Source organism: Peromyscus californicus, unplaced genomic scaffold (genome assembly GCF_007827085.1).
Source record: "Peromyscus californicus insignis strain IS unplaced genomic scaffold, ASM782708v3 Scaffold_10__1_contigs__length_136768540, whole genome shotgun sequence".
NCBI lineage: Eukaryota > Metazoa > Chordata > Mammalia > Rodentia > Cricetidae > Peromyscus > Peromyscus californicus.
This window is the reverse complement of record NW_026294391.1, coordinates 31,123,886-31,142,519: the sequence shown is the minus strand read 5'-3', so window position 1 is coordinate 31,142,519 and position 18,634 is coordinate 31,123,886. Positions and strand designations below refer to the sequence as shown.

The following is an 18,634-nucleotide window of genomic DNA, read 5'->3' as shown; positions in this document are numbered from 1 at the left end:
TTGTTTAAGCTGAGTGTGCTCACTGCAGGTGCAAGATGCATGAGGAACTCTCAGAAGAAATGTGCTGGGTCTGGGGTGTGTGTGTGTGTGTGCACGCGCACGCACGCGCCCCATATATGCTCAGCAGTAAGGACTTGTGCTCACACAATTTTGTGTGACCATTATAGTGAATACTGCACGTGCACGTCCCACACACTTCGCGTGACAACAGTGGCGCATTTCACACCAGCAAGAGAGTGGCTCGGTGGGTGAGAGCCCATGAGCGCATTGCACGTGCAATCCCTTTGCGCACGCGCGACCGCGGGAGGAGGCGTGACGCACATGCGGGTGCGCGAGGGTCCGGCGCAGCGAGCCCAGGCAGGGTGAGGACAGCGCGCAAGGTGGGAGGACGCGTGCGCATGCGGACACGCGCGGAGCCGGTGCGGCGCGGCGGGACGGCCAGTGCGCCTGTGCAGCCCGTGCAAGCCCGTGCAGCCCGTGCCGCCCGTACCTCCCGATGGAGCGCAGCAGCGGTGAGGGAGCCGAAGCCCCCTCGGAACGGGTTGTCAGGGGCTCAGCGCTGCTGCCCGTGAAGTCCACGGAGGCGAGTGCCGGGCGATCATCACAGTCGCCGTCCACCCTTCGGCCCGCAGGTAAGGCCCTGGGAGCGCCCCGGCAGGCCGGCCTGAGGACCCCCCGGGGGCGGGGCGGGCGACGACGGCGAGGCTCTCGCCTGGACGCCCTTCCCCAGGCCTAGGTCAACCTGACCCGGGGGCCTCCGGCCGCGTCCCTCCTCGGCAGGTGGCGAGGTCCCCTCGGGCTTGGCGTGGATGAGTGGATGAGCTCGGGATGGGGGGGTGGAGAGCAAGGAGCAAGTGTCCTTTCCCACAGTTGTCCCTAAGGTAGGGCTCGGCGCCCGAGGGGGCTTCTGGGATGCCAACCCTGTGGGCGCCGCCCCCCCCCCCCCCCCCCCCCCCCCCCGCTGAGGTGTTCGGAGACGAGGGCTTGGCTGGCTCGCAGACTAGCGAGCTTGCACGCTCCATCCTGACTAAAGCGCACTGCCCGGGAAGCCACAGCCTGAGGTGGTCCAGCTTTGCGGGGGGTTTTTGCCCTCGGGGTCAGGAAAACTGTCGTGTCGCACCGGGGCAGCGGCCGCTGCGACGACGAGCCCCCCCCCTCCACCTCCCCACCCCGAAACCGCTGAGCCAGTGGCTTCGCTATTGGGGCGTCTGGACTGGCCGTGGCCCCTCATTACGTGGCAGCGGGGGGGGGGGATTGAGTGTCCAAGCCCACGGGACTGCAGCTGAGAGCTGTAGCGGGGGGTGGGGGTGGTGGGGGGGGGATGCGGATCTTCGTCCCGTCTGCCCGCCCGAGGGGGACATCATGAGGACGTTCTGAAGAACGCGATAAGCAGGTCTCCCGTCTTCTGGTTCTCGCGCTAACCTTCCTTGTGCTTGCAGGTGGTGCGGAGGTATACGCAGCAAGGAAAAGGATCTCATTCTGATTTTCCTGGCGACATTTTTTTTTTTTTAGTTAATAATGCCAACTGATTTCCTTTTTATCTTTTATTGCAAAAAAAATCCACACAAATCTTTGTAGGGTTTGGGAATTATCCCATCGTGGAGATAAACGTATTTCCTATGAGGTGGAGGGGAAAGAGGAAAGACATCAAATGAAGTCGCGTTTGGGGTGTTTTATTTGTCTCTTCATTTTGAGGCTGGATCTCGCTATGTAGTTTACGTTGATCTGGACTTCAGAGATCCTCCAAGTCAACACACCCAGCCTGCAGATGTTCCCTTAGTCACTTGAAACATGCTTTTTGTTGGGATAGAGGGGAGTATCTTATTGGACCTTCTGGTGCATCATTCATAGAAGGGAAAGGAAGGGTAAAATTATTTCTAGTTTCTGTTATCGTGCTTTTTATTAAATGAACAACTTAATAAAACATTATAGGATAGTGATAATAAGTACCTTTTTTTTTTTTTTTTTTTTTTTTTTTTGGTTTTTCGAGACAGGGTTTCTCTGTGTAACTTTGCGCCTTTCCTGGATCTCACTTGGTAGCCCAGGCTGGCCTCGAACTCACAGAGATCCACCTGGCTCTGCTTCCCAAGTGCTGGGAATAAAGGTGTGCGCCACCGCCGCCCTGCTAAGTTACCTTTTAAACAAACACTTATGTTTTCATTCTTTTTCTTGAGAAACTCAGGCCATATCTGATAGAACCCAGAATCCACACACCAGAGCCAACACACTCTGGCAAAGGGGACCTCGGACAATAAAACATTAGAAAGGAGATGTTGTTTTGAGTTTACATTTTTATTTGGTGGGGAGTTGAAATAATAGGTGATTTAGATGTTTCTTGAGTAGAGAATGGGCTGTATGGTTGGATGTCCAGTTTATCTGGGATTTTTACTTGGAGGAATTTAAGGGGACAGTCCCGTCCCCGTCCCCCCCCCCACCCCCGCATTGCTCTGTTACAGTGTGGACTCTAGTTTATTTTGGAATTTCTAATAATTATAGGTTTTAAATATATAGCCTACAAAAAACATTTAGAGGTCATTCCTAATAGCTATGTGAAAGAGAACAAATAGAATTTTTTCACTTTATTTCAGTAGGGATGTGATAGAGACACATGTGGGCAATGCAGTATAACCCGTGTTGGGCATGAATTCGTGTTCCTGTTCCCCATCACCAACATTTCTGATGAAAGGTTTGGTTTGGTTTGGTTTGGTTTGGTTTGGTTTGGTTTGTGTGTATACATTGTGTAGATGTGGGGCGTGTGCTTGTGGAGTCCACAGGTCCAGTGTAGGTCTCATTCCTCAGGCACTTTCCATCTTGTTTTTTGAAACTGAGTCTCTGGCCTGGAACTCATGGTTTTGGCTAGGCTGGCTGGTCAGGGGGCCCTGAGGACCCACCTTTTCCTGCCTCCCCAGGGCTGGACTTAGCAGCCCATTCCATCATCTTGGACCTGTTCTTCATGGGTTTGGGGGTTGAGTTTACGTCCTCATGCTTGCATGACAGGTACTTTACTGACTAAACTTTCTTCCCAGTCCCATTTTGAATGTTTTAACTTCTATTTTTTAGTTTGTGTACCAAGTAACAGGTTCCATTCTGACGTTCCATATATGTATGTCATTGTAGTTTGCCCATGTTCTCCATGACTCTCCCTTGTCCCCCTTCCACCTCACTGGTCACCTTCTTTCACCCAAGTATCCCCACTCTGTTTTCATGTCTTTGACATAGATATTTTTGAATCTAGGTTCCACATATGAGTGAAAACTTGATACTCTTCTTCTCCCCCCTAAGGAGGGAGTCATCCATTTCTGTTTCTCCTTTCCCCATTCCCTTCCCTTTCATTTTTCTTTCTATATAGCCCAAATTGTCCTTCAACTCACTATGTAGCCTAAGCTGGCCTCAAATTGGTGGCAATAACTACTGCTTCAGTCCCCACAGTGTTGGGATTACAGGGAGGGCACTACACAGGGCTTTGACGGGGGATTCTCAGTTATACTTATTGTAAAACCTTTTAATGAATGCTACTGATACTAAAACTAGTTTTAAGGTTGAGAATACAGTTCAGCGGGTGGAGTGCTTGCCTGGTATTCTTAATTACTGAAAAATTGAATTTTTAGTTGCTACTCTATTCACAATAGCTTAGGATATGGAACCGGGTTAGATGTTCACTGACAGATTAATGGAGCTAGATGTGGTGCATACCTATAATCCTACCCCTTAGGAGCTAGAACAAGAGGTCAGTAGTTCAAGGACAGTCTTGCCAGGTGGTGGTGGCAGCAGCAACACACACCTTTGATCCTAGCACTTGGGAGGTAGAGGCATGTGGATCTCTGAGTTTGAGACCAGCCTGGTCTAAGAAGTGAGTTTCAGGATAGCCAGGGCTACACAGAGAAACTCTGTCTTGAACAAACAAACAAACAAGCAAAGAAAAACAAAAAAAGAGATCCTGTCTTAAAAAATGAACAAAATAAGAAGATAAGCCCTAGGTTAATAAAGAAAATGTCGTGTATATACACAGTGGCATTTTATTCAGCTGTAAAGAAAAAATGAAATAGTGATATTTTCAGAAAACTGGGTAGGGCCAAAAACATTATACTAAGTGAAGTTACCTAAACTCAGACAGGTACCACATTTCTCTCAGATTCTGACCTTACATTTCAATTTTTACATGAGGTCGTGAACCTAGGAAAGGGGACCATGAAATGGGAAACAAGCTTAGGAAGACAGGGGCGACAAAGAGTCATCTATGTGACATGAAAGCAGAAGGGGAGCTAAGGAAGGGAGGGGAGGAAGGGAGCAGGAGGGGGGAACAAAAACAGTGTAGGAACGGGGAGATGGTTCTGAGGACTGGAGTTCACCTGGTGTGTAGACAGTTGCCTTTAACTCCATCTCCAGGAGATCTGACACCCTCTTCTGGCCTCACTTGTGCACAAATCCCTACATATACATGATTGAAAAATGCAAATAAAATATTTTTAGCCGACCCCCCCAAACTGTATGAAAATGCTACAATGAAACCCATTGCTTTATACACTAATTAGGAAAATAAAGTAAGTATAAAGTTACCAAAAAGCAATGGTTTTTTATTTACAATGGAAAATAATAGACATGTGAATTAAATAACTTTAAGTGCGTCAGGGTTGGTGTGCTAAAATCAGAATGTTCAGTGTATGCTGCAGTTACAGGTGATATAAACCTTTGTACTTTTGAGGCTAATGATGAGTCCATGTATTTAATCCTCACACCAGGCTTTTTTTTTTGGGTAGGGGCACCATCTCATGGTCTCATGCTGCCCTGGCTGGCCTCATACTCTCTATGTAGGGGAGAGTGACTTTGAACTTCTGAACCTCCTGCCTCCACGTGCCAAATAATGTGATTATAGACAGATGCCACCACACCTGGTTCATGCAGTACTGGGGATGAAACACAGAGTTTCATGCATGCGAGGCAAGCATTCTACCACATTTCAGCCCCTCGGAAACATCTTGATTTTTTTTTTTTTTGGTGGTGGTGATTAGGATCAAATCTAGAACCTTATGCATGTTATGCCTATGTTCTGCACGGTTTTAAATTCCCCACCCCAGATAAATCTTAATTCTTCTTTTTTGTTGTTTTTTTTTGTTGTTGTTGTTGTTTTATTTTTCAAGACAAAGTTTCCCTATGTAGCCCTGACTTGTCCTGGAAATCACCCTGTAGACCAGGCTGGCCTTGAACTCATAGAGATCCACCTGCCTCTGCCTCCCGAGTGCTGAGATTAAAGGCATGCACCACCATTGCCCGGCTAAATCTTAATTCTTGAATTATATTTTAAATCCATTATGGGTCTGAGGATATTGTTCAGTTGTAGAGGGGTTGCCTAGCATGCAGAAGCCTTAAGTTCACTACCCAGAACCTCAAATAATGATGATGATGATGATGATGATGATGATGATGATGATAATTCATCCTCGCTGCTACTCATTCTTGGGCATTCAAGGACTTTTTATGTGGGACCCTTCCTAATGAGACATAATTTGTATTTTTATAGACCAACTACTGTTCCTAAGCATTCATGGAGTCCTGTGGGGACTGCAAAGGCAGAGCAGTTTGAGATAATTTGAACTGAGACTGTATAATGTCACATTGGCATATTTGGGGGATGTAAATAGTTGAGTGGTTTTCCTGAAGGTGTTGTAGGATATGGCAAGGGAGTACCTCTGGTTGTTCCCCAAGCAACAGGTTTTTCAACCTTTGAAATCCTGTGCTTGATTTGCTTACCCACCAGTGATGCCTTCTTTTAATCATTTTACTTCTGAGAATGAAATTGCTCAGTATGCTATTCTTAATGCATGTGATATATACTTAGCATAGTGCCTGTTGTTTCAGTCTGCTTAAATACCTTTAATGAGCACATAAATCACCAGCTGCTCTCCACTGTCATGTTAGGCTACATCGTTGTCACATATGTCCTGTGTTCCTTTTAGTCTAAAATGACTCCTCTTTTCACTTCAGGTACTCATTTCCTTTAGGTTCTTTCACCCAGAATTAATGAACTTCCTTCTTTTTAGAGACAGGGTTTCTTTGTGTAGCCTTGGCTGTCCTGGAACTCACTCTGTAGACCAGGCTGGCCTTGAACTCACAGAGATCTGCCTGCCTCTGCCTCCCGAGTGCTGGGATTAAAGGCCCCGTGTACCACCACCACCCTGCCTGAACTTCATTCTCAAAGATTTGTGTGTGCTCAAATGAAAATGTGTGCATAGGTGGATGCAGCTGTATATATGTCCAGCCTGGGCTTACAATGTAAGATCCTACCTATCTCTTACTGCCAAATGAAAAAAAAAAGTGAGAAAAACAAAGTTCAGCAATGTCACATGGTTTATATGAGGTGACAAATAAGGAGAGAGAGATCTATCATATACCCCAAGATGGTGTGGAGCTAAATCTACTCAGGTTTGTGGATAACAGTGGACACTGAGTCAGTACTGACTTAGAGAGTGGGAAAGTCACTCTAACACTGGCAGAATCTGGAACTTCAAGCAGTTCTCCTGCCTCAGCTTTCCAAGTGCTAGGATTACAGACCTTTCTTAGCTTTTTTGTTGTTTGCTTTTGTTTTCTGACAATCTCTCTCTTGTGTAGCCCAGGCTAGCCTTTAACTCACTCCATTAGCTAAAGCTGAGCTTGAGTTCCTGATCTTCCTGTCTTAACGTCCCAAGTGCTAGTATTACAGGCATGTGACACCATGCCTGGCTCTGTTTTGTTGTTTGAGACTAGGTTTCATCCTGTAGTCCAAGTTGCCCTTGAACTTGTGGCAGTCATCCTGTCTTAGTCTTGTGAGCACTATGATTACAGGTATATGCCACCACCCCTGACTTATTATCTCAAATTTAAAATAGTTTATGTGTATGAGAGTTTTACCTATATGCATATCTGTACAACATGTGCATACTGGTACCTGTGGTGGCCAGTAGAGGGAGTTGGATACCCTGGAACTAGAGTTCCAGACAGTTGTGAGCTGCCATTATGTGCGTATTGGGGCTTGAACCCTAGTCTTATGGAAGCCATGAAGTCTTATGGCTTATGAAGAGCCATCTCTTCAGCCATAGTTATTTCACCTTTGAAATAGACCTATGGACAAACATGAGCGGCAAAGCACTGCCTTCAGGATGATGCAGTTAATATCCGCCTAGAAAATCCTTGAGGTGATTAGCCATTTTTCACTTTGTACGTCTTTCTACTAGGTCATTAGCTTAAGAACAAGTCTTGGGTCCAGGTTATAGGTGGCTGTATCAGTGCCACCTAGTGCAGAAGGTGGCTGGATGATTAAGCCTACCCTTCTTCAAGGTGTGTATGCATAGCAGATCTGTAACTAACATTTAACAGTTGTATTAAACATAAATCAGCTATATTAGGGTGAGTGCTCTGAGTATCTGTTGGATTACAGAAATGTGTTGCTAGAGAAGTTTGAAATAATGGTACTACAAGTCATGTGGCCTGAAGTCTGTTGTGTTTTTCCTGTATTCTTCAGGTAATTATTGTCTAACTGAATTAAATTATTTGCCCATTCTTGGAAAACCAAAACTCATGAAACCAAGTACTCAGAAATAAAAGGGTTTATTGATCCATTACTGATGGTAACCAAAAAAAAAAAAAAAAAGGCATGTTCTTTTAAGCCATAAGCAGCAAGACTTGTGGGCAGTTGGGAAAGTGCCTGACAGATCTAAAAAGCAGAGTGGAGCTGCAGAGATGGCTCAACAGTTAAGAGTACATGTTGCTCTTACAGAGGACTGGAATTCAGTTCCCAGAACCATGTCAGTGGTTCACAACCACCTATAACTTTAGCTCCAAGGGATCCAATGCCCTCTTCTAATCTCTGAGGTACACATACAAAAAAAAAAAGAGGAGGAGGAGGAGGAAGAGGAGGAGGAGGAGAAAGAGGAGGAGGAGGAGAAGGGTACTTTGCAAAGAAAATTTGGGAAAGGTGGAAGTCACTCAAGTTGAATCTATATTGACTGTTGCCAGAAAAATTGTTGCCTCATTTTGGCTGAGACTATAAGCAAGACTGCTGTGACTAAATTTTAGCTAATGTTTTAACATGCATTTAATAATGTAAATCGTTTTTCAGACAGGCTCAGACTTGCTGTTTAGCTGAGGCTGGCCCCCACCTCTGATTCTCTTACTTCCACCTCTCAAGTGCTGGGATTATGTGTATGTGCCGTCATGCCTGGCTATATATAAGATTTTTTTTAAAAAAACCACCCCATCTTTCCTCCTTATATTCATTGTCCCTTTTGTAGTTACATTTAGGATATCTCAGAACTTTACAAACATTTTTTTGGCAGGGAGAGAATGGCTTATAGGTAAGATAGGATTTCTTGATATCTTTGCATCTGTATGTCTTCCATCTCCATCTTTGGAGTAGGAAACTATGGGCATACAAAGTGGAAGTTCAGCAACTTTCCTAGGGAGGCTAATAGGGTGGGGTTGGGTAGTAAAGGCTGAAAGGTCCACCCAAAATCAGTTAATTATCTGTTTTCTTTTTTAAGAGCTTCTAGATTTTTTATTTTGGTTTTTCAAGACAGGGTTTCTCTGTGTTGCTTTGCGCCTTTCCTGGAACTCACTATGTAGCCCAGGCTGGCCTCGAACTCACAGAGATCTGCCTGCCTCTGCCTCCCAAGTGCTGGAATTAAAGGCGTGTGCCACCACCGCCCAGCCGAGCTTCTAGATTTTTAAAAAATACATTATTTTCAATTATGTGTCTCTATGTGTAGGCATGTGCATGTTAGTTCTAGTGCCCATGGAAGGCAGAGGCATCAGATCCCCCTGAATTTGGAGATATAGTGGTTTCGAGCTGCCTGATACGGATGCTAGGAATAGAACTCGGGTCCTCTACAAGAGCAATATGCTCTCTTAAACCTCTGAGCCATCTCTCCAGCCCCTGTTCATTCTTTTTCAAATTGTATTTATTTATCGGTTTATATTTATAATGTTCAGCATTGACTCCATGGCCTTGTCCATGCTAGGCAACTACTACACTGAGCTATACTTCCAGGCCTCAAAGTTGCTTAAAACTCAAGGCACACACTTTTATTTTCCTAGCACTCAAAAGGCAGGGGCAGGTGGATCTCTGTGAGTTCCAGGCCAATCAAGACCTTGTCTCAAAAAAAAAGTTACTTCAGAATATTTTTGTTTGTTCATTTGTTTGTTTTCAAGACAGTGTTTCTCTGTGTAACCCTGGCTGTCCTGGAACTCGAAATGTAGGCCAGGCTGGCCTCAAACTCACAGACATCCATGAGTTGAGTCATCAGGCTTGTGCAGCAAGCACAAACCATTGAGCAACCTCACCAGCCCCAGAATTTGGTAGTTTTTATTTTCTTGCCCCTGATTCCACAGATAGATGATCTAACATGCTCCTTAAAAAAACAAAAAACAAAAAACAAACAAAAAAAATCCGTGCTTCCCACATCAATACAGAACTTAAAATCTAGTTCAGTACTATATAGGCACATCTTAAAAGGAGTCTTTCTTCTTGTTTTTTGTTTTGTTTTTTTAGACACTGTGTCTTATGTAGCCTAGGCTGGCCTTGAACTGACTGTGTAGCTGAGGATGACTCTGAACTCCTCAACCTCCACAACACCTCCCCTTAAGTGTTGAAATTATAGGTGTGCACCACCTTTGTTGGTTTCTTACAAAATTTTATGAGCCTTTTCATTAGTATAGAGATGTTTTCCCCAATGGTGATAAGGATTTCATTTTTTAGAACTATAGCAAAAATGTTAAAATGCTTAGAGTGAGAAAATTCCAATTTAATAGACTGTTCTGGTTTTCTAGGAATTAACCCTTACTCTATCCCTATGAGCTTTTATTGTTGAATATCTTTGAAGACAACCTTAATTGGCTTTTTAGCCTTAGAAAGCTGAATTCAGTGTCACTGAGGATTAAGGCTCCTGCTGTGCCTCTGGGTTATCACTGAACTAGGATTACAGAAAGTTCTCTGATACTAGTGTATCTTGAACTGACTTTAGTAAATATCTGTAGATGTAACCAACCATCTTATTAAATAAAAAACACAGAGCCGATTCAGAAAAGAAAGCCAAGAGGTCAGAACTAAGAGCCTTACCCTTCTTGCTTCAACCAAGAGAGCTCTCCGAAAAGGGACCTACTTCCTGTGTGTATGTCTTTATATAGTCTTTCTGTTCTGCCTTCTCATTGGTTGTAAACCCAAACACATGACTGCTTCATCACTGCCTGTCTGTAGAGACTTCCAGGTCTTCTATGGTTGGTATTGAGATTAAAGGCGTGTGTCTCCAATGCTGGCTGTATCCTTGACCACACAGAGATCTACCTAGCTCTGTCTACCAAGTGCTGGTATTAAAGGCATGCACCACCACCGCCACACTCTTGCTATGGCTCTAATAGCTCTGACCCCCAGGCAACTTTATTTATTAACATACAATTAAAATCACATTTCAGTACAAATAAAATACCACCATAAATATCTTAGGGTTTCTATTGCTGTGACAAAATATCATGTTGGGGAGGAAAGGGTTTATTTTTATTTTTTTGCTTTCTTTCTAATTTCCAATCTATTTTAAAACAGTTTCTTAGTAGAACACAGTAAAGAGGTACTAGGGAAAAAAGGAATAAAAAAATAGACACTCCATAGTGTAAATATTAAATGCAACTATATCCGTGGATATGAAAGCTGTCAGAATGCTATAAATGTTTTGGAATGTATGATTTCTTTCTTTTTTTGCCTTTTTCTTTTGTTTGTTTGATTTTTTTTGAGACAGGTTTTCTCTATGTTGCCCTGGCTGTCCTGAAACTCGCTCTGTAGACCAGGCTGGTCTCAAACTCAGAAATCCATCTGCCTCTGCCCCCCAAGTGCTGGGATTACAAGGTATGTGCTACCACCACCTGCTGTGTGCTTTCAAGTTACATTTTTATTGTGGACTGATAATGAATGGTAAGTAGGGAGACTGGCATTGTTGAGAGGCCATATACCAAACTTTGTGCCAGCATTTCATAAAAGGTAAGGTATACAATAGAATTTTAGACTCCATGCAGACATGCTTATCTTTTCAATTTTGGGTTAATAGTTCTATGGCTTCTTTAGCTGTATTCTAAAAGTAAAAGTAGTATATCAGACTTATCATTTTGTGAATATTGTCAGAATGAATAAAAAGTGAAAACAGCCGGGCGGTGGTGGCGCACGCCTTTAATCCCAGCACTCGGGAGGCAGAGGCAGGCGGATCTCTGTGAGTTCGAGGCCAGCCTGGGCTACCAAGTGAGTTCCAGGAAAGGGGCAAAGCTACACAGAGAAACTCTGTCTCAAAAAACCAAAAAAAAAAAAAAGTGAAAACAAAAGTCAAAGAGAATACTAAACAACAGTGTAGGTCAGTGCCAGAAAATGCAAGTAAAGTACAGCCACATATGTAATCCTAAATTTTCTAGTAGCCGTGTTAGAGAAAAAAGGAATATATACACACACACATATACATATACATATACATACACACACTAATTTAGCCAACTATATGTAAAATGTAAGTTCAGCATATAAAATTGAGACAGTTTATCAAGTGAGATTGTATTTTATGCTTCTGGCATGTCTTCATTTGAACTGATCAGGCTTTGAATGATCATTAGCCAACTACAGCTATTGATTACTGTCTTGGGCATCACTATTAGACATCTTGGTCATAGCAAGTTAAGTGGTCTAAATTGAGCCTTCGGGGTTCTAAGTATACATTCTATTGAGTACTGTGCTGCTGAGTATTGTTGGAGCTTGCTGTCCCTGTTATTTATGGAAGCCACCTGCCAGTTCTGACGAGCTTATTAGGACAGAGGCTTCAAAGTCGGGAACTACACTCTTGCCTAGTCCTTTTCTGGGTTCTGCTGTCCTTGTTCTGTGATCTAATGGGAGAATGTTAGCATTAGGCTTAGAGGGTCTTACTGGAAAATGCCGGTTATCCAGCATTTGCTTCAGGGCCTGCAGGACAAGTCTCTACCTGACCAAGCTGTCCCTGGAACAGTTGGTTGGTCTTTACCTTTAGACCTAAGACTTGAGTGCTGGTTTAATTAACAAGTATGGTATGCCAGTTTCAATGGTAGATATATTGGATTAACTTCTCAGCTCTGTTATTCTGTCTCTACCCTTTTTTTCCCAGCATCCACTTCCCATGTTTACCGTTGCATTTTATAATCAGCAACTTTAATCCCTTCTGTGATTGGCTATATAGGAATACCTGAAATTAATAAATACAGAACAGGAAATTCCCCTGTAGCAAGAGTCTTTCTCCAGGTACCCAAAGTCCTTTATTGAGCAGTACTTTATCCCTACTTCAAAACAGTATCTTAATATGTGCCATTAACTTGAAATAGCCATCAGAATTTTAAACTAGGTAAAATAGAATACTCCTGCTGTTCTTATTTTAAAAACATTTGTGCCCCAATGGGATTCCTGTATGTTCTCTTCCTTCAGCACCTAGGTATGAGTTTTCAGTATCCTACTGACTGGAAAGGGAAACAGCATTGTGTATAGGGGTAGTAGCTCCTTAAGTGTTTTTTCCTGGGTTTTGTTTTGTTTTTACCTCGTTAATTGTATGTGTTCAGTTTGCCTGAGTACCAGTCAGGGGGTGACAATTGGTAGTGAAATATTATGACTGACTTCAGAGGAAGTATTCTTTGCATTTGGATAATTTTCCACCATTGGAGTCATATGCTGTGAACAAAATTTAGTGGTGTTCATTTCATTAGCTAGATAACCGACATCATTTAACAGTTTTAATTATGACTTCAGAAGGAAAGCAATTTCTTTAAAAAGCTAATTCTAATTGTAGTTTTAGTCTGCAAAATATGTTCTTGTTCTTTCTTCCCCTCCTTATCCACTTACATTTCCACTTCACTTGATTTTATTTTCATTAGCCACAAGTTTTTTTTAAAGAGCAATTGCTACTTGTTAATGGTCCATTGATTTCTGCATATTCCTACATAGTCTTCTGGTATGAGATTAGCCCTTTTTATAGAACAAAGTGAAAGAAGTAGACTCCTTCACACTAATATCTTAGTTGTCTTTTAGTTTCTTGCAGTTTTACTTGAGGGGCCTGAATGCCTTTCTGCTGAGGAGTAGTAAATGCCCTTTGTGGTACCTAATTTTATCTTGACTACTAAAAGTTAAAGAATTCTTTCCTTTTTGTTAGGTTAAAAAATGATTTCAGAGTGAGTACCCTCTTACCTGCCCAGCAGGTTAGACCTACAAGGTACAGTGCTTTCCAATAGAATTATATGTGAAGATGAAAATGTTCTAGATCTAAACTGTTACATATGGTAGTTACCAACTTCATGTGGCTATTGAGCACTGAGGAACTGAATTTGGGCTTGCATGTAATTAAGAAACACATTTCTGTGACTCTGCTATAATGGCTTCCATATTGGACTGTGCCATAACTGAATGTTGATTCACTTTGTCTGATTAGGATCAGGCATGAAGAATGCATTCCAGATCTCAAACGAGTTGCCCTCAGACCATCCAGGTTTGTCCTGTACAAGCTCTCATTTTTGTTAATTGTCATTGAACCATTCTCAGGAATATAACTTATAGCTTCTCTTGTTCATAATCAGGTCTGTAAAGTGATGACAATGATAAAAGTAGTAAGTAAAACTTATTTTTGTCTCCTGGCGGCTCTGGGATAGCAGTAGTCAGACAGCCCTTCTCTAGACTTGTCTCAACTTATCGAGTTAGCATCTCTGAAGAGTAAAGACAAAAGCTAAGGTCTTTAAACAACTTGGCAGAGAAAACAATATACTCAGAAGGGATTTCAAAAAGCCATTAGAATTTGCGTGAGCTGCAGGGAAAACTTCTCCAGGAAAAGGCTGGCAAGGATAGCTGGTGGGAACCTGGATCATGAGTATAGGTCAGTGAATCCATGGCTGGACATGAGGTTGGTAAGAGCATTTGGGGCATCGGCTGTCACAGCTTCATTAGTTGTGTTTCCTGTTCTATGGGATGTTTATGGTAAAATATGTGAGTCTCAGCTCTTGTTCCAGATTGCTTCCCATAAACTGGCTTCAGGCATTGGCCCATATAACTCAATTTCTCACCTGACAGTACTTCACACAGCCTTACTGGTGCTTTCCCGCTCTGTGATCCTTTATGACCAGCCCAGTAGGAAGAGGGAAAGATGTATCTGATTTTCATTTTTGTTCATGGGCTTACTAGCCATATAGGTTTGGAGGTCCCCCTCTCCCATAATAGTCAAGCACACAGAAGTTCTACTCCCTCATCCTTTATGACCCCCATGTCTGTGGCCAGTGCCTTTGGTTAGACTTGTCATCCAGAACCAGATGAGTATTAAAAGAGCATTATGGGTCCCTGTATCCAGATAACCTTCCTTAACATGAATCTATCATGTTACTTTCTGGCTTTAACCTCCTTTGATGTCAGCCGAGCATTTCGTAGAGAGTACAGTCTAAACTGCTTGTAATAGTTTCCAGGCTTGTTGAAATAGAGCTGCACTCACCCGGTAGCCTCTTTGACTGGTGGCCACTGGCCCTTAGTATCAGTACACGTTACACCCATTTACACATTACTGACAATTGCATGCTCTTCCCTTTGTCTAGAATTAGCTTCTTCTCTGTATCTGTTTTCTTTATTCTTGTCTATCCTGTCCATGTTTCAGTATTTGACTTGCACTTTACCTCCTCCCTAAAACTTTCTATGACCACACATACTTCTAGTGGTTTTCTTTTTTCTTTCTTTTCTCCCATTTTCCATTATAGTTGGTTATTCTAATACAGTTAAATAATATGCAAACAAAATTGGGATTAGCACTTGGAAATTGAGCTTTACAAATACTAAGTATATAGTCTAATGAATTTTTATGTATGTACTCATGTAACCAATGCCTAGATCGAGAAATTAAATATTTCCATTCCCCACAAGACTTCCTACTGCCTTTTTCTAATCAGCAACCCACAAAGTTAACACTGTTTTTAGCATCGTTTTACTACAGATTGTTTTTAAACTTTCTTTTTTTTTTTTTGGTTTTTTTGAGACAGGGTTTCTCTGTGTAGCTTTGCGCCTTTCCTGGAACTCGCTTTGTAGACCAGGCTGGCCTCGAACTCACAGAGATCCACCTGGCTCTGCCTCCCGAGTGCTGGGATTAAAGGCGTGCGCCACCACCGCCCGGCTTAAACTTTCTTAAAATAGATTGATATAGTATGCATTGTTTTTCAAATCACTTTATTGTAAAGAACTTGAAAATAATACATCATGCAGCTAGATTAACATAGACACACAAACACTTTCTCAGAACCAAAGTCTGCCATCTAAGTGAACTTCTATACGGTTGGAATAATCACTCTGAAGCCATGGAACTTTGTTTTGGACTTTACATACTGACTATGCATTACATTTTTTGTTTTTTTTTGTTTTTTTCGAGACAGGGTTTCTCTGTGTAGCTTTGGAGCCTGTCCTGGAACTCACGCTGTAGACCAGGCTGGTCTCAAACTCACAGAGATCCACCTGCCTCTGCCTCCCCAGTGCTGGGATTAAAGGTATGCGCCGCCGCCGCCGCCGCCGCCGCCGCCGCCGCCGCCGCCGCCACCACCACCACCACCACCACCACCACCACCACCACCACCACCACCCGGCTCATCCTTATGGTTTTGACTAAAACTGGTATGGACATAATACTTGTATGCATATACTGGTGCTCATGCAAATATATTTTATTGGTTATATACCTAGGAGTAGAATTACTGGGTCATAAAATAGGCATATGTTCAATTTTAGCAGATATTGCCAACTATTTTAAAGAGTAGCTTGTATTAATTTTCTATTGCCGATATTACTACAGATAGTGATTTAAAGCAAAGTAAGTTTGTTATTTTTTAATTCTATAGGTGGTCTGAAATCAAGGTGGTGGCAGAGCTTTTCTGAGGGCTTCAGAGAAGAAACTGTTTCCAGTATTCCTTGGTTCCTGAACCCTTCCTCCATTTTCCAGGCCAGCACCATAGCATCTGTGATTCTGTCTCCAATTTCTGATGCTTTGTCACATCAGGTCACTCTTGACTCCCAATTCTCCTGGCTCACTTGTGGTTGGTTACTTTGGGACTTAGCTTAATCACATCTGCAAAACCCTTTGTGTGTGTGTGTGTGTGTGTGTGTGTGTGTGTGTCTGTGTCTGTGGTTAGGTACATATGTACTTGTTAGTGTATCCATGTGTACATTCAGGTTTGCATTCACATGTGTGTTCACATGTGTAGTTACAAACCACCAAAAATAAATAAATAAAAAGAACCTTCACATGTGGGGTCAGAGGTTGATGGTGGCTGTATTGATCACTCTGTGTCTTGATGTTTTGAAGCAAGTCTCTCAATGAACCTAAAGCTTATTGTCAGCAAAACTGTGAGCTCTAGGGGTCCCCCATTATTTCAGGTGCTAAGGTTACAGGCACATGTCACGTCACTATACCCAGCTTTTTTTTGTTTTGTTTTAAGACAGGGTTTCTCTGTGTAGCTTTGCGCCTTTCCTGGATCTCGCTCTGTAGACCAGGCTGGCCTTGAACTCACAGAGATCCGCCTGCCTCTGCCTCCTGAGTGCTGGGATTAAAGGTGTGCATCATCACTGCCCCGCTACCCAGCTTTTTTAAACATGGGTTCTTGGGATCCAAACACAGGCCCTCATGTTTGTTCAGCAGGCGTTTTACTGACTGAGACATCTCTACAGCCTCCCGGGGAGCTCTTCTATCACATAAAGTAACAATCGCAGGTTCTGAGGACTAGAATGTAGATACCAGGAGAGCAGCATTATTTTGCTAACGCGTGGCTGAACTGCTTTGTATTCCAGTCAGAGTTCTAATTTTTCCACACCTCTATTAGTACAGGTGTTTAGTCTTTTTAATTGTAAGCATTCTGGTTGGGATAGGAGAGCACATCCATGGCTACCACCTCAAGCAGTTCATTGTGCCAGTGATAGCTTTACTGTAATTTATCTGTGTTGCCTTATGTTTCACACACACACACACACACACACACAGGGTTTCTCTGTGTAACAGCCCTGGCTGTCCTGGAACTCACTCTGTAGACCAGGCTGACCTCAAACTCAGAGATCTGCCTGCCTCTACCTCCCAAGTGCTGGGATTAAAGGTGTGTGCCACCAGGCCAGGTCTGTGTTGCCTTATGAATATTTGTGTACTTATATCTTTGCCAAATTGAGTGCTGCTTCATGAGGCAGGGTATATAGTAGCTGATTTAATAAATGCCCCTTAGATTCTAAAAGCTCACTCAGAAAAGTTTCCAGCAGAGCAGGTAACAGAGATGAAGATATAAGGGAAAACCCATGCTTACAGTCCTATCTGCCTCAGATCCTGGATCTAAAGTAGGTGGGGTTTCTCCCCAATAAAAATAGGACTATATCAAAGAGACTTGCCTCTAGTTTCTGCATGCTTGTTGTCTTTCCCAAGATAGTTAATCTACAAGTGAGTAATGCCCCAGAAGGGTGTTAGTTGGAAAAGACTTCACTATGTATGTAAAGGAGAGGAAAATGCAATTCGGGCAAGCTTCTGGGGAACATCCTGATTTCGGATCCTTTGCAGAGGCACAAGTTTTCCTTTTTCTAGGACTCCACTCCTGTAGAAACATACTCAGTCTCACTCGCTGAGGAAAAATTTGAAGGTAAGTAGTATTTCCTAGATCTGCAGAAATATTATGTGTGCAGACTTCAAACCTGCCTTAGAAACTTGCAGCTGAAATGTTTGAGGAAGTTGAAGCCAGAGTGGAAATGATTTCAGATGTCCCTGGACTTAAGGTAGTGGTGGGTGCAAATGTCCTGACATTAGAGAAACCTAGAGGTGGGATCAGTGGAAGAAAAAAGGCAAGCAGGATTGTGGTCTCCTTGGGGAGTATTCTGATGAGAGTAACTACTTTTCTGTTGTACTGCCTAGTCTGCTTTGCTGGGTGCACACCTGGGTTCACAAGAGCTATAAGCTTTCAGCGCCTTAGTCTTATCTTGATCTCTGGGGGCGGGGGAGGGGTGTGTGTGTGTGTGTGTGTGTGTGTGTGTGTGTGTGTGTGTGTGTGTGTGTGTGTGTGTGTTGGAGAACTTCCTTATCCCTCACAGGACACTAATGTCTTCTACCAAAACCTGGCTCTTTGATATTTGGAACAAAAGGGAGTTGGTCTTTGGAGAAAAGTATTATGTCAGGGTAGGAATTACTGTGACAGGCCTGTGACAGACTTACAGGTTTCTGTTTAAAGATACACTAACAGTGCCACCAGCTTTAGTGATTTGAATTGCATGTGTGATTCACAGACCAATATGAAGCCAGCCAGCTATGCCAGAATGACGGCAGGCTGTAGCCAGTTTTCTGGCAAGAAGGACTCAGACAGGCTCAACGGAGTTGTACCCATGTTTTTGTGGAGTCTTGTTGCACGAATCCCAAATGGTCTTAATAAAAACTGGGAGCCAGATATTGGGGTAAATGCTGAAAGATCAGAAGAAACAAGCCACAGCCACTTCTTGCCTCGCCAACTCCTCAGCTAAAAAAAGAAGATCCTGTCTCCACGAATCCTCAGACTGAATGCCCCCAAGTCCTCAGCCGAAAAGCTTTTAGTTCCTGTCTCCTCCCGCCTTATATGCCTTTCTCCGCCCAGCTATCTCACT

At 43.1% G+C, this 18,634-nt stretch overlaps 1 protein-coding gene across 5 annotated transcripts in view; it reads left to right on the top strand.

The window, feature by feature from the left end:
- Positions 1-358: 358 nt before the first annotated feature.
- Map7d2 (MAP7 domain containing 2) overlaps positions 359-18,634 on the top strand; it is a 130,592-nt gene continuing 112,316 nt past the window's right edge. For 3 of the 5 annotated variants that reach the window (XM_052727939.1, XM_052727685.1, XM_052727779.1), the window contains exon 1: positions 360-632. In XM_052727939.1, coding sequence (XP_052583899.1) covers positions 497-632 — 136 coding nt within the window. In that variant the 5' untranslated portion in view covers positions 360-496. Of the gene's footprint in view, positions 633-18,634 lie in introns of all 5 variants that reach the window. The other 2 variants (XM_052727860.1, XM_052727618.1) reach the window with 2 other exon arrangements.